The 14,745-nt window shown below is 47.4% G+C and overlaps 2 protein-coding genes across 2 annotated transcripts; both read right to left on the bottom strand.

Moving 5' to 3' along the window:
• Window positions 1-124: 124 nt before the first annotated feature.
• Window positions 125-1,431, bottom strand: LOC127322028 (protein LIFEGUARD 4). The gene is made up of 4 exons (XM_051350974.2): window positions 1,099-1,431; window positions 871-984; window positions 573-730; window positions 125-469 (listed from the first exon to the last, which is right to left on the bottom strand). Exons 1-4 carry the CDS (start codon window positions 1,334-1,336, stop codon window positions 272-274), a joined length of 708 nt encoding a protein of 235 aa, XP_051206934.1. The 5' UTR covers window positions 1,337-1,431; the 3' UTR covers window positions 125-271.
• A 9,507-nt stretch (window positions 1,432-10,938) lies between these two features.
• Window positions 10,939-14,296, bottom strand: LOC127322049 (protein LIFEGUARD 2). Its single transcript, XM_051350995.2, has 4 exons — window positions 13,892-14,296; window positions 13,114-13,227; window positions 11,512-11,669; window positions 10,939-11,404 (listed from the first exon to the last, which is right to left on the bottom strand). The coding sequence occupies exons 1-4, from the start codon at window positions 14,163-14,165 to the stop codon at window positions 11,201-11,203; spliced, it is 750 nt and encodes a 249-aa protein (XP_051206955.1). The 5' UTR covers window positions 14,166-14,296; the 3' UTR covers window positions 10,939-11,200.
• Between the last annotated feature and the right edge of the window lie 449 nt (window positions 14,297-14,745).

Genomic DNA, 14,745 nt, shown 5'->3' with positions numbered 1-14,745 from the left:
GCGATACCCACCGCCATGGAGGCGGCACAATCAACCGCTGCCCTACAAGTAGGCGTCCTGGCCTTTGTCGCCAAGCGCAATGCAATTTACCCAATCAATTGTGAGCAGGGACAATGCAGCTGTATAACTTGACCAACCAGCGAACGACTGCTCATTCACATATAAACTGTTCAGCCAAGGCGTACATTTTTTTTACCCCTCCACATTGCGATATCAACACGTTTTTATTCCTACGGAGGTCTTGCATCAGCATGGCAGCGACATGTGACCATCATTCTCTGAGGGCAGTGAGAATGGCCATGAAGATGTTGATGATGTCAAGGTACAATGCGATGGCTGCCGTGACATACTCGTCGTAGGTGTGCCTCTTGATGAGATTGTCCGTGTCGTAGATGATGAACCCGGAGAAGACAAGCGCCGATATGCACCCGTACACCGTCGTGCCCACCTTGCCCATCGGCAGCAGCATCTGCAGCAAAAGCGAGCACCGCGTTAGGTGCACATCGTTTTATAGTTTCTGTTTATAGTGTCCTTCGACACCGAGAACCTAAGATGGTGTTTGGTTGTGTGACCTGTATGAGCCCGTAGAGCATCAAGATGAGGCATGCCGCGAAGAGGAAGGGGCCGAGGAAGCTGAAGTCGTGGCCCCTCTTGGCCGCCCAGAATGTGTAAATCGTCAGGCTCAAGACCACCACGAACGTCAGCAATGCCGCTTCGATTATAACACCGCCTGTTTGTTACAGGTAGAAAAGAAACAAATCTTATCTCGGATGGGATTCAAGGTGTTTGCTTACGGGCGTTTCACTTTCACACGAAACTCGTGGTAAAAATATCTGTTTATGTAGATCAGTTTGTGGCCTCTTTTGATACCTTTGCTGGAGAGGCAGCCCAACCCAACGGAGAAGCTCATGCAAATGGTGAACAAGGCGAGGAGGATGAGGTTGATCGGGTGCCGGTTCCGGAGGCACATCATAGGGATCATCACTGTGCCATGCATGCCAGCAAAAATCAACAATAACTCAACATGGTTTCGACGCATCCAAACCGAGAGTACATTGGTAGGCAATGCCGAGAACGATGATGCACACGCAAGCTCACCAATGATGGGGGCAACGATGATGAGCACGAAGGCGGCGAGCGCGGCCGGGGTGCGCGCCAGGAAGAAGCGGCGGATGTCGGGCACGAGGTAGACGGTGGAGGCGACGGCGATGGTCGCCAGCAGCTGCATCGACACGATCACGTACACCTTACGGATGAAGGCCCACCGCAGCTGAGGGCTCTCGATCATGTAAGGGCACGCCATGCCGGCGGCCTCCACGTCGCGGTGCTTCCCCATGGCTGTCCACCACCGCCGGCCCACCTCGGTCGCCGGTGGTGCGCTCGGGCCGGTTCGTCGTGCGCGCGCGTGTAAATGGAAGATGGTTTTGGCTGTGCGGAGCTTGGACGGTGGTGCGAGCGAGCGCTTGTGCTATTCTTGGTTGGTCTGAGCGGTTTTGTAATGGTGGAGAGGAATTGACTTTTTTGGGCTTGCGGGTTTTAGCGGTTGGCAGTTATAGGTCGAGGGAAAAAGAAACTACTACTATTTAATGTGAATTTCGAATTCAAAATTTAAACTGTCCAGAAAAAAGAGAAAAGTTCCAAAGTCTTATAAGTACTACTATATTCTATCTTCTAGCTTGTAGAAAGTGAGCCTAGCTCAACTGGTTGGGGGAGTGGATGTACAAACCCAGCACCTGAGTTCAAATCCTCTCGGATGCGAATTTAGGTTCCTATTTATCTTGAGGACTATGCTTTAATCTTAACCAAGATTAAAAATCTTAGTACTCATGCCAAATGGCTGTGTGCATCCCTGGTTGGTGCCCTAGCCGCCGCCCTAGCCCTAGCCGCCGCCGCCGGTAGCGCCGCCGGGGCAAAGACCCACGGGGCGTGGCGGCGGGGGCCCTTCCTCGTCGACGCTTGGTGGACGGCGGCCGGATCTCCCTTCCTCGAGCATGGCGGACGCGCGGATGGGATGGGCGGCGGCGGCCTACGCTGCGCCCCCTTCTCCCGTCGGCTCTCCCCTGGTGGATCGGCCGGCGCGGTTGGGATGGGCGGCGGCGGCCTGCCTGCGCCCTCCTCCCGTCGGCTCTCCGCAGCACTCCGACAGGGCTGGTGGTGGGCGGCGGCCAGGCCCATGGCCTGCGCCATTTTCCCCCCGCCTCTCGCCGGTGAGTGGAGGCGATCTCGGGCTTCACCCGCGACACGAGGTCGCCCGGGGCAGCAGCCTTGGGTACGACGGTGGAGGTGGCCCTCTTCTTCGCCGGAGAGGGTCGGCCTGCGGTTGGTGGTGGTGGATCTATCGATCTATCACCGCGTTCCAGCGGCGAGATGGAGATGCATGGAAGCCGGCGACGGAGTCGACGGTGGAGGGTTGGAGTGGCCAGCCCAGGATGGTCGCCGACGTGGGGGTCCGACCTGAATAAAGGTGGTGGTCCTAGGGTCTCTCTTGCGTGAAGAGGAAGACCTACCGGAGGCCTGGACTCGTGATCTAGCCGGAGTGTTGAGTTCCGGAAGGCTCCGCCGGCGAATGTAACAGTGCTTTTTGCCTGGAGTTTGCTGGATCGGTGGTATTCGGTCGTGCACACCCATGCTTTTATTCCGACCGATTGGTTCTGGAGGGAGCGGCGCGAAGCTCTTTTTCTGTGTTGACATCAAGTGACTATGGATCCATGATGAAAGTCGGAAGAAGAGAAGTTCATGAAGGCCGGAGGGGAGGACTAGCTAAGGGAGGTTCATGGCCTGCGCCATTTCCCCCCCGCCTCTCGACGGTGAGTGGAGGCGATCTCGGGCTTCACCCGCGACACGAGGTCGCCCGGGGCAGCAGCCTTGGGTACGACGGTGGAGGTGGCCCTCTTCTTCGCCGGAGAGGGTCGGCTTGCGGTTGGTGGTGGTGGATCTATCGATCTATCACCGCGTTCCAGCGGCGAGATGGAGATGCATGGAAGCCGGCGACGGAGTCGCCGGTGGAGGGTTGGAGTGGCCAGCCCAGGATGGTCGCCGACGTGGGGGTCCGACCTGAATAAAGGCGGTGGTCCTAGGGTCTCTCTTGCGTGAAGAGGAAGACCTACCGGAGGCCTGGACTCGTGATCTAGCCGGAGTGTTGAGTTCCGGAAGGCTCCGCCGACGAATGTAACAGTGCTTTTTGCCTGGAGTTTGCTGGATCGGTGGTATTCGGTCGTGCACACCCATGCTTTTATTCCGACCGATTGGTTCTGGAGGGAGCGGCGCGAAGCTCTTTTTCTGTGTTGACATCAAGTGACTATGGATCCATGATGAAAGTCGGAAGAAGAGAAGTTCATGAAGGCCGGAGGGGAGGACTAGCTAAGGGAGGTTCAAGTCTCCGCGCTGTTGAGGGACTTGCTTGGTGTTCCGGGCTTCACAGCAACGGTATGAAAGTGGGGGTGACAACACAGGTGAAGTTCAGAGTCCTACCTTTCAGGGTGAAAACCCAAGGTCTGACCTTAACTGGTTGTGCCTGGCAATGACCTTGTTGGAGGCATTGTTTTGAGAGCGGGGACTATCTTCAGGGTGAAAACCTAAGATCGTTGATCGGGCGACGACGGTGTTAGAGCACTGTTCCCTTCTTGGAGGCGTTGTTTTTGGAGAGTCTGTATTTCAGGTGTTGTTTTGGCGGTGGATGTATTGCTGTTGTTAGGCCCGAGATACTGTAGCGGGACTTTTGTTTCTTAGTTTTCTTTTCCTTTTTTTGGCTGTGTGCATCCGTAGTGCCATTAGGGTGGTGTGTTGTTGCAGAGGCTGGGTGTAATTGGTATCTTTTTGATATTAATATATTCCCTTTATCGAAAATCTACCACCAGTGGCGGACCTTGCCCAAGATCCATGGAGGGGGGGGGGGGGGGGGGTGGAGGGGGTACACATAGCTATGTTAGTGTCCACCAAAATTACCATGTAGTGTTGCTAATATAATTGGCAGCTGGTTACATGATATTGTTCACATGTTTAGATTTTTAATTAGGGTGGGAGACTAGCCGTTATTTGATCGCTTTGGCTGCGTAGAAATGATAAGATTTTTAATGATAATTTTCTCTCTCTCATGCAAGTTATCACTAGTTTGCTCCGTTCATGGTTGTCTTTATCGGAAAAAAATTTAAATAACGACATGGTATTTTGCTCTTGGCTATATAGAAATGACAATATATTTTATTTATTATTATTATTATTATTATTATGATTTCTTTTTTTTACTGGATTTGGTACTGATGTGTACTTCTTAATTATGCAATACTGGGTGTAATAATTAAAACTTATAAATAATAACGCGTTATTTACCAGGGGGATTTTTTTTGCAGGAGTGGAAGCTTGCAAGAAAATCAGGCATGCTCTGGACGATGCGGTGGAGTCGATGAGAGGCCTTTATGCCAAGCTTAGTTTATCTATTCTTGTGCAGGTCTATATATTTAGTTTTTACTACTTTTACAATAACTATACTTGATAACATGTTGTGATGTTGTCGGTGTAGATGGCTTTGTATATAAAGGTGGGCTAAGGTTGAGAAATTTAATTCACCTCCTAGATGCATATGCTTCATCTAATAAAACTATATTTTAAAGTGTCGAAAAATATTGACACAAAATTCTATATATGCGTTCGTCAAGTTCCATGGAAAACCAATATTTTTATGGTCTATGTAAAAAAGAAAAAAATTATCTTGTGAAAAGCGTGATTTTTAGCACCGATTTTTTTCTTTTTTACACACATCACATGACAAGTCGAATATTCAGGAAACGACTTTATGGACTTGTAACACGTGAAGATATACATGCGAATTTTGTGTTTTACTCTTTGAACAATTTAAAATGTATCTAAGATAAATCTCAAACTGAAGGGAGCATATGCTCTCATGAGCCAAAACATCATTCCCAGCTAAGGCCTTCGGTTTAAAAAACAGTTGAGCGAAGAAACAAAAGATTGGTATTGGTTCAATTCAACACGCAAGGTCCATACAGCTTTGCCATTGCATATGACTTGTGGATGAAATTAAAGCTTTAAGCCTTTAATTACTGATAGGTTGGTAGGTTATACTTCTGTTTAAATATGTTCGTGTTTATAATAATATAACAATTGAAATAGATATCTTTTACCTTGCGTTATGTTATTTGACATTGACTAGAATCTTTTGACAGCTGACAAAACTGATTCTTTTGCCCTACAAATGTATGGGAGGGGCATCTGACCCCACCCTCATGGTTCTAGTTAAACAATTATATATCGTCCTACCAAACTTCTAGACCATTCCCACTAATTGCGTGGAGGAGGTCCATTTATTTGCAAGAAGGCTCACATTCGTCTACGAGGTGTGTAAAAAGGGCTCGAAAAAACAACGTAAAAGGTGCATGTGCATGTGTAAGATCAACTGGAAGGTCGCCGGCACCGGCGCGAAGAATTCATATACGTGCGCCGAAAAAGGATGTAGCCACAACCATCCTCTTTGGGCCTCTACCTACATCCAATCCTCATAAAATCTCATCCCAATCCACTAGGTAGATGTATAGTATTAGAGATTGAGAAGAATTTTTTTTTTAGAAAAAAGTGGGAATAAGCGGAGATTAAACTCGCTCAATACTATAGTACCAAACATGTTGTTAAAAATAAGCGAAGATTTGGAATTTGGCGGAGATGGTCCCTGCTAGTCCCACAAAAACATTAATGCCAATACAAAGCCTCAAGCGGGCAAACAGGCTGAAAAAACATCTTTCTGATTACGTACATCCTTCTCAACAAGTTTTTATTGAAAGTAGATGCATTAGCAATAATATAATAGTTGTCTAAGAAATTGCCCATTCATTCTCTCTATCTTCGTGAAAAAGTATTGATTTCATGTTAAAAGTTGATCTTGCCAAAGCTTTCGATAGGATAGAGTGGCATTTCATCGTCTCGGCTCTTGCATGTAAAGGTCTTCATGAAAATTTCATTAATCTTGTCCATGAATGCATTTCCTCGCCAACTTTCTCTGTGATCGTTAATGGTCAATCTTTTGTGAAGTTCAAAAATAGTATAGGCGCCCGACAAGGATGTCCTCTATCGCCCTACCTTTTTTTGTCTTTGCAGTGAATGAATTATCTCTGGCACTTCAGGATGCCCTGAAAGACAATCATCTCACATGTATTTCGCTTGGAACAAATTATCCTCCCATCCATTCTATGATGTTTGCAGATGATCTTATCGTCTGTGTGGCAAACCTAACATGCTGGAAGCTCAAGCTATATCTCAAATTCTTAACCATTTTTGTCAGCACTCTCGACGAATTCCAAAATGGAGTAAATCTGCAGGTTAAAGAAGATATCAGAAGAGTCTTTACAGGTCCACACATAGATAATTCCTTCACTCATCTAGGTCACCTCTCATTTTTCCTTCCAAAGATAGATTGGCTGCTTATTCCTTTGTTTATGAAAAATTCAAATCCAAGCTCTTCACCTATAATGCTATCATTTTTCGCATGGAGCCAGATTAACACTAATAAAATATGTGTTCAACATTCTAGTCTACTACATGTTAAACATTATTTTCTCAAAAATATTCCTAGCAAAACTCACATTGATTATCAGAAACTTTTGGTGGATAGGTGTTCAAGACGATCACATAACTAGAAGTCTTTGCCTACGGGCATGGGCTGATGTTTGCATTGAAAAAAAATGTTGTTGGTCTTGGTATTCAAAATTTGCAGGCAATAACCCAAGGCATCATCCTCTCGATGGCGTGGTGATTGGAGAAAGAGCCTCAAAGCGAGCTAGCGCAGATTCTCAAGGCGAAATACCACCATGATACTTCCATTTAGAGAGCCAAATCAAACAAGCCTAAATCGGCCTTTTGTCAGCAATCCATTAAAATCTCTTCTAATCTCAGAATCTTTGTATCAACTTGTTGATGGAAATAGTTCCATTTGGAGTTCTCCCTAGTTTGCTGGTTGGGAAACCATTTATGATAATCTCATTTTAAAACAACAACCTTTTATTTATCCTGCGCAAGTCAAAGATCTTTGGATGTCTGGCCAAAAAACTTGGAATGTAAATTTGATCACAACTTAGTTCAACTTTAAAACAACAAATGCTATACTTGAAACACTCATTGTTTAATGCTAATGACCACGATACTTTGATTTGGAAACTAACCCCTTTAGGTCAATTCTCCACCAAAAGTTCTTACAAGCACTGTTTTCATAATCTGCAACTTCCTCTGAGATAAAGGCCCAGGAGTGTGCCACCACTTATATCACTTCTTCGGCAGGTTTGGAGGGACAAACATATGGCGCCAAGAGTACAAACATTTGCTTGGACACTACTTAGGAAGGCACTTCCTACTGGTAAGAGGGCATGCAGGTATTCAAAGCACATCAATAAAAATTGTAAAAGATGTGGCAATTTAGAAGATGAATACATATGTTGTTTTTGTGCCCATTCTCTAAGGCAGCTTGGTACTGTTACCCTTGGTTTATTAAAACTGAATTAATTATTGAGTATCATACATCTATCCCTAAAATGATTAGTACCTTGCTCGGTGCGCGGCGATTTGCACAAAAATAACCCAAAAGTTAAAGAAAAGCACAGACTGACCCTCCGGCGAAACTATTTCACCAATCTAACCCTTTTGTGTGGCGCCTCTCTCATCGGCGCCACATATACCAGTGCGGCGCCCCTCCTGCCGGCGCCACTCGCCCAGCCGACGTGGCGCCCTCGACGCTGAGCTGGTCTGCCGATCCGACGTGGCAGCATGTGTGGCGCCCCTCCCAACGGCGCCACACATGCCAACTTATATCAACTTTTGGGTCGAAAACATCCAGGGGCTCCGGACGTCTGGGACTTAGCCGTTTTGGCGAGCCTCTACATGTGGCGCCGACTCCGCGGGCGCCACACTAGCATGTGTGGCGCCGATGCCACGGGCGCCACACATCCACTTAAGTGTGGCGCCCGCGCCCGCCCCCAGCCCGACCCAGCCACTTCTCTTCCTTCCTCTCTGTTTCTCCTCCCCAACCGCCGCCGCCGCCCGCCTCCCCTTCGCCCCCCCCCCCCCACCAAATCGACCAAGGATTCATCAGATCTATCCGGCCAACTCCTTCCTCCTCCATTCCTCAAGGTATTCCCCTTCGATTCCCTCCGATTCATCCACTAGTGTTGGTGGATTTGGATATGAACCCTAGACATGGAAATTTATGTTGGTGGATTTGGAAATGAACCATTGATATGGAAATTAATGTTGGTGGAATCTACATTGTAGTATATGTGTTTGAACCAAAGATTTGTTGGAACCCTAGATATAAAATTTTACATGTATGTGTTGAAATCCTATGTATGTATGTGTTGAAATGTTGTTTGTGTTTGAACCAAAGATGTTTGAAATGGCTATGTATGTGTTGAAATGGGTGTATGTGTGTGGAGGACCTAGATTTGTGGACGAACCCTAGGCATCGGAGCTGAACTTCGTGGTAATGGATTCTCTCACTAACTAGTACATCATCTAGATTGCCATGTGCTCGCTTCAATTGTGTATGCTATGTTTGTCACAGCGGGAGGAGATCCAAAAAACAGCTCACGAGTGCGAGATTATGTGGGAGCAGAGCGGGAGAGATGAAAAGCCTGTCGGACCGTTGCGGAATTTCATTAAGGTATGATCACCAACTTTGAATGTACGCTATTATATTGTGGTGGCTTTGTAACCATGAGTTCCATGCCGCAGAACACTGCACGAAAGATGCGGCGGTTAGCCAGCTTGCTAGGTTGCCGCGAAGGCGAAATTCCTACATCCTCCTCTTCTGGAGAGCGGGAGGTATGGACTATTTTGTTGCTATCAAACATGTTCTTACTAATTTCAACTTTTGTAATCTCATGTAATATTTGTTTGTGAAGATTCCTGACGACGAGGAAATTCTGAGTCAAAGCATACCTCCAAAGCATACCTCCAAGCAAGCCCCACGGTCTGCTTACCAGTTCAAGCCAAGGGGCAATGCTTCAAACCGGTACACTCCGGAAGATTATGTCAACCGAAGAAAAAAAGGTTGTCATTGAGGAGGATGAGGCGCCGCCGCGGAGATCATCTTTGAGGAGGATGAGGAACGACGAGCTCTTATCTTCAGAGGAGGAGGAGCAGGAGGAGCAGCAGGAGCAGGAGGAGCATCAGCAACAAGAGCCACGGCAGCGGACGAAGAGGATGGCCGTCCGGAAGCAGCCCGTGAGGACGACACGTCGAGGACGACACTAGGATGTGCTCCATGTTGTTGTGAACTATATGTTCATAAGTATCGAGTTGTGAACCCTATGTCATTTCGAACCATGTCTGTAATGCTACTTGTTGTTTGAATCTACTTGCTACGATGTGAGCTATGAAGTGTTATATGTGTATGTTCTGAAATTGCTACTTGTTGTGTCCAATGTTGTACTCAAAATAGTTGGAGTTTGGTAGGATTTTTCAGGTTTTTAACACAAGTCAATGTGTGGCGCCCTACACAGTGGCGCCACACTGCCCTGTGTGGCGCCCTCGGCATCGGCGCCACACATGCTAGTATGGCGCCCGTTGCGTCGGCGCCACACATAGAGCCTCGCAAAACGGCTAAGTCCCAGACGAATTGTCTCACAGTATGGTTTGGGCAATTACAAGTGCATGTGTGGCGCCGTTGGGAGGGGCGCCACACATGCTGCCACGTCGGATCGGCAGACCAGCTCAGCATCGAGGGCGCCACGTCGGCTGGGCGAGTGGCGCCGGCAGGAGGGGCGCCACACTGGTTTGTGTGGCGCCGATGAGAGGGCGCCACACAAAAGGGTTAGATTGGTGAAATAGTTTCGCCGGAGGGTCAGTCTGTGATTTTCTTTAACTTTTGGGTTATTTTTGTGCAAATCGCCTCGGTGCGCAGCACCCAGAAATAAATGTTACTACTTTAAATATACATTTTGTGGTGTCTTCGGAAGGCATGAAACATCACTTGATTTTGCAGGAAAGTAAGTACATCTTCCTAGGTATATGCAACAACAAATGCAATAATCATCGGAACCAATCTAGAAGTCGACAACTCCATTCATCAGCAAGGACATAACAACACTCAGGAACAAAACCAACCGGCGTTACCAACTCCACAAGCGCAAGATGCCAGCTCCTTCTCTCGAAATATCATATATTGTGATGCACCATGAGAAAAAAGAAGAGGTGCAGAGAACAACCAAGCTGGACTTGACGTCGTCGTTTCACTTACATGGCAACCAACATCTTCAGGAGCTGCACGTTTCCGCCTCTCTCCGTCAGCCTCCTCACCGCTGCAGGCTGAAACTTTTGGGCTTCTACAGGAAGACCCCATCTTCTACACTAACCATTCTCGCACGAGTTCTGGATAGACCTATAATTATGTCTGCCTTCCGAAGACGCAGCGTCGCAGCTGGCCTGCCCTCTGTCAGTTAACTTGGTGTGCTTTGGTGGAAAGAGAGAAACACTCGAATTTTCCAAGCGCACCCTGCAAATCTGAATGAAATTGCAGCCAAGATGTTTCAGGAGGCCAATCTGTGGCAGGCTGCTGGAAGGACAGATTAATGGATGACCGAGAGAGCCGGACTGATCTACCCGGAGCACTTTGCCTTGGTTTTTAATTATTTTCTGTTATTTCTTTTTACGGTTTCTAGATTTCAAACCTCCTCTACTCTGTACACCTTCTACATGCAATGAGAAAGCAGCCCCGTCTGCACTTTCCTTAAAAGTAAGACGAACCAAGAAATCCAATTGATAGTGCCTGACGCAATATTGTTCATGTTTTCTTTTTTCGCTTACACTTCCGTGCCCCATGATCCAAAACGAGTTAAGCCAGTGACACGATGTGTCAAATCTTCGCTTGCAAGTGTAACATGCATACACACAAATGACACCAGAAAGGCAGAAACGAACAATAAACAAGGACACAGAGCAGCAGCACAACTAATCCAGCATATGTCAAATAACACCCAAACGCAACATCGCATCCATCATTCATGCATAGAACCAAGGCAGAAATTTCGTGGTTCCTAGGCTCCACTAAACTCAGCAACAATTTCAACGTACTAGCTAGGCACCTATACAGTTCTCCAAGTCTAAGGACTCATCAGGATAGGGGAAATATGTCCACGGGATTCAAGGTGGTAGATATGCAGGGCGAGAGAGGCGTCGATCGATCAGGGGCCAGGCGATGAGCTTAGTCGCCTGCCCTGAACAGGGTCAGCAGGGCCAGGAACAGGTTGATGACATCGAGGTAGAGTGAGACAGCAGCCCAGACATACTCGTCGTACGTGAAGCGCTTGATGATGTTGTCCGTGTCGTAGACGATGTAGCCACTGAAGATGAGCGCCGCCAGCGCACCGTATATCATGTGAGAGAGCTTGCCTAGCGGGAAGAGGATCTGCGTGGTAAAGGCATGATCAGTATTTGGTTGTCAAACTGGGAAGACTGATAAATGGACAGCACAACCAACTAGAGAAGGAAATGCGAGCCGCATAGGCATCTGACCTGAATGAACCCAAACACGAGCAACATTATGAGTGAAGCAAACAGGAAAGGACCAAGGAAGCTGAAGTCCTGGCCCCTCCTTGCAGCCCAGAATGTGTAAGCAGTGAGGCTGAAGACAACCGCTGTGGTGAGAATTGCAGCCTCCAGAATGACCTTGCCTGATCAAGTTAATAGACCATATTAGCAACAGGGAAATAGCAATACATACATGACTTGAGAGCAGCCAAAATTAGATGCCAGATGAACTTAAACTTGATTTCCTATCTGTGTCATGCATCTCTTTACCAAGGCAACTTTCATACAAAATTGATGAGCCATTGAAGCGCGCTTGCATTCTAATGATATGGTGTCTCTTTATTTTACACCTACAAGCCTTAAACATATCCTAGTGCATGAAGTATAAAGTGATGACTCACTGAAGACAACCTCATGTCATGCACACGCTAGATCGAACCACCCAAAATAAAAAGTTACGACTGCTGACGCAAGCACAAATGAATAACAGATCTTAGAGTGCCTGACAACATAACTTTGTCTGAATCGACCGATTACAATCTTCAATCGCTATAATCAGATGAGATTAGACCAGCACATGGACAGAGTAGCCTTTATAACAGTAGTCTTCTATATTATGTGAAGACCCCTCTTATAAAGTTTAAGCTAGTCATACAACTTAAATCCTTGCCAAAAACTATGCTAACATAAGCAGGTTGGCCAACTGTTGCACCCAAAGTGGCAAAGTACCCTTCAAATTCATTTTCATATTATGACAAGCTGACGACAATATTTATTTTATAATAAAATGCAAGTTCAACCAATGCTATATAAAAAAGAAAAGGTACTGTTTGTTAATTTTAAAATTCAAAAGGTAACAGATGAGAAGAGCAAAGCATACTCAATCAAAGATCAACTTCACAATTGCTTCTGACTCAGACAAGCATATCATAAAAGGTGACAACAGCTAGAGCTTGGCCATAAGCACAGACTGGGGAAATGCATCAAGTATAGATTGCAGTCACATGGGCTGCCTGGCAGTGCCTATCATTTGCAATTTCGCATGACTATGGCAAATAGCAGCACATGTATCTCAGGACCCAGTCCACACACAATAAACATGCTTTCGCAATAATAGTAGGAAACTGTCCAATTGTCATGCAAAGTAATGGTACTAGTGGGCAATGCTGCAAATGGTTCTGACTCAGACAAGCATATCATAAAAGGCGATATATATCGTACAGGTTTGGAATAAGCACGGACTAGGAAAATGCATCAACTACAGCCACATGGGCTGCCTGCCAGTGCCTACCTCTTGCTTGGCGATGGAAAATTCGCATCACATGTATTTGAGGACCCAGTCCACACGCAGACAACAGGCTTCACAGTAATAATAGTAGGAAACTACCCAATTGTCGTACAAGGTGAATATATAACAAGCTAATAGCAGGAAAATTATCTAGTATTTGTCATGCGTCATGAATAACACAAGGATGCAAGTACAATGGTAGAGGCATTATAGGATGCTGATGTACATAAGCATTAGAGTGATTCGAGAACTAGGTGGATGCCAGCAGGAACAGAGGAGATGGTGGGGAGGGCAATTACCGCTAGTGAAGGCACATGTCATGCCGACGGCGAAGCTGATGGCGATGGTGAAGATGGCGAGCAGCAGCAGGTTGACTGGGTGCTTCTGGCGGTAGAAGTAGAGCGGGCAGAGCACTGCACATGAAAATTAAGAGCGATGTTCAGTAACAGATGATACAGGCTGCTGCGGTTCAAACAATCAGCAAGACCACATGCTAGCAACGCAAAATTAGGAGACTGCAGGGTGACGGTTGCTGCAAAATGCAGCATAATCATGAGTTGCAACCAACAAACGGAAATCAACAGAATCTACAATAATAGTAGGTAACTACCCAATTAACAAGGATTTTTGGTAGCAGATACAGCCATACAGGCTGCAATTCGCACAATCTAGAAGATGGCATGTTAGTAACGCACAATTAGGAGACCGCATGGGGACGTTCCTAAAAAAATGCAGCAGAATCATTAGCTAACCAAGCCAGGTAAATCGCTTTGCGGTGACGCGACGGCAACGGCATCCATACTCACTCAGAGCACGCAAAGGGAAAAGCTCTTGGACCGTGTCCTTCCACCAAAGCCGTCTAGTCCAAACCACAGACAATTAAATCGCACGAATACAAGTAGTGTTGCCTAGAAATTGGGTGGAATTACGCAACGACTGCAAGTGCGACAATAAGAAGGGGATAAATATATTCGACGGCACATTTTTCTTTTGGGGGAAACCTGACCGAAAAATCGGGAACAGCAAAAAATGCGTAAGCGAAAACGAAACGGGTTTAGTTGGAGGCGTGCGTCTCACCGATGAATGGGAATATGATGAGGAAGATGTAGAGGCCGAATCCGGCGTTGGTGGAGACGAAGAAGTGGGGGATGGCGCGGACCTTGACGACTACCGCGGCGACGACGGCGGTGAGGAGGAGCTGCAGCGAGAGGATGACGTAGATCTTGCGGATGAGCGCCCAGCGCAGCTCGGGGCTCTCGGTCATCCCCGGGTAGAGCCCCCGCGTGGGCGCGGCGCCGGCCCCGGCGGAGGTCCCCGCCTCGATGTCGACGCCCTTCTGGTAGCCGAACATCTTGCCCCCGCGGCGAGGATGGCTTCTCCTCTGTGGGGGGTTAGGGTTTTTGGAGGTGAGAGGTGGAAGAGGAGGAGGAGGGGCAAGAGGACGGAGACGGCGATGACGGTGCGGCCGAGAAGACTCGACTGTAGTTGTGGATTTTTATAGTCAGATGATGAGGAGGTCAAGTTGAGACGAATGACCGTGTCGAAGGATGAACGGTGGTTGAGGGATTTCTGCACGTTCGGCGTGACAGGCGGGTCAGGATGTGGACCCCGTATGCCAGCTGCAGAAGAGAGGCTATCCTGCTCTGCTTTGGGGCTCGTGGTTTTTTCCTGGCGGTTTCGAAAGTTTTGGTTGGTCCAGCGACGGTGGGTCCCGGTAGGCGGCGAGCCGAGACGCAGGATCTGTTTTTTGTTTTTGTTTTTTTGTACTACCGAGTCCAGCGGGCCCGCATACGCGTTTGAGAAGTTGCGAGGTTGGCATGCGCCGTCAACGACGACGATGACTGTGCGGACACGGACAGCGCAAGAGAAGACTACTTTGACGTCCAACCATGAATTCAATTCAGTCGGTCTTCTTGAGCATGTGCCTTTTT

Source organism: Lolium perenne, chromosome 2 (genome assembly GCF_019359855.2).
Source record: "Lolium perenne isolate Kyuss_39 chromosome 2, Kyuss_2.0, whole genome shotgun sequence".
Taxonomy (NCBI): domain Eukaryota; kingdom Viridiplantae; phylum Streptophyta; class Magnoliopsida; order Poales; family Poaceae; genus Lolium; species Lolium perenne.
The sequence above is the reverse complement of the archived record's forward strand: the minus strand, read 5'-3'. Positions and strand labels throughout refer to the sequence as shown.

Bases quoted from the DNA above. Each gene is read 5' to 3' on its own strand.
- LOC127322028 (XM_051350974.2), bottom strand. From the start codon at position 1,336: ATGGGGAAGCACCGCGACGTGGAGGCCGCCGGCATGGCGTGCCCTTAC. The intron at 985-1,098 runs GTGAGCTTGCGT...TGCATGGCACAG, and splicing joins CATCGTTGCCCCCATCATTG to TGATGATCCCTATGATGTGC. The intron at 731-870 runs GTATCAAAAGAG...TGTAACAAACAG, and splicing joins GGGCTGCCTCTCCAGCAAAG to GCGGTGTTATAATCGAAGCG.
- LOC127322049 (XM_051350995.2), bottom strand. From the start codon at position 14,165: ATGTTCGGCTACCAGAAGGGCGTCGACATCGAGGCGGGGACCTCCGCC. The intron at 13,228-13,891 runs GTGAGACGCACG...TTTCATGTGCAG, and splicing joins CATCATATTCCCATTCATCG to TGCTCTGCCCGCTCTACTTC. The intron at 11,670-13,113 runs GTAATTGCCCTC...TAACTTGATCAG, and splicing joins GACATGTGCCTTCACTAGCG to GCAAGGTCATTCTGGAGGCT.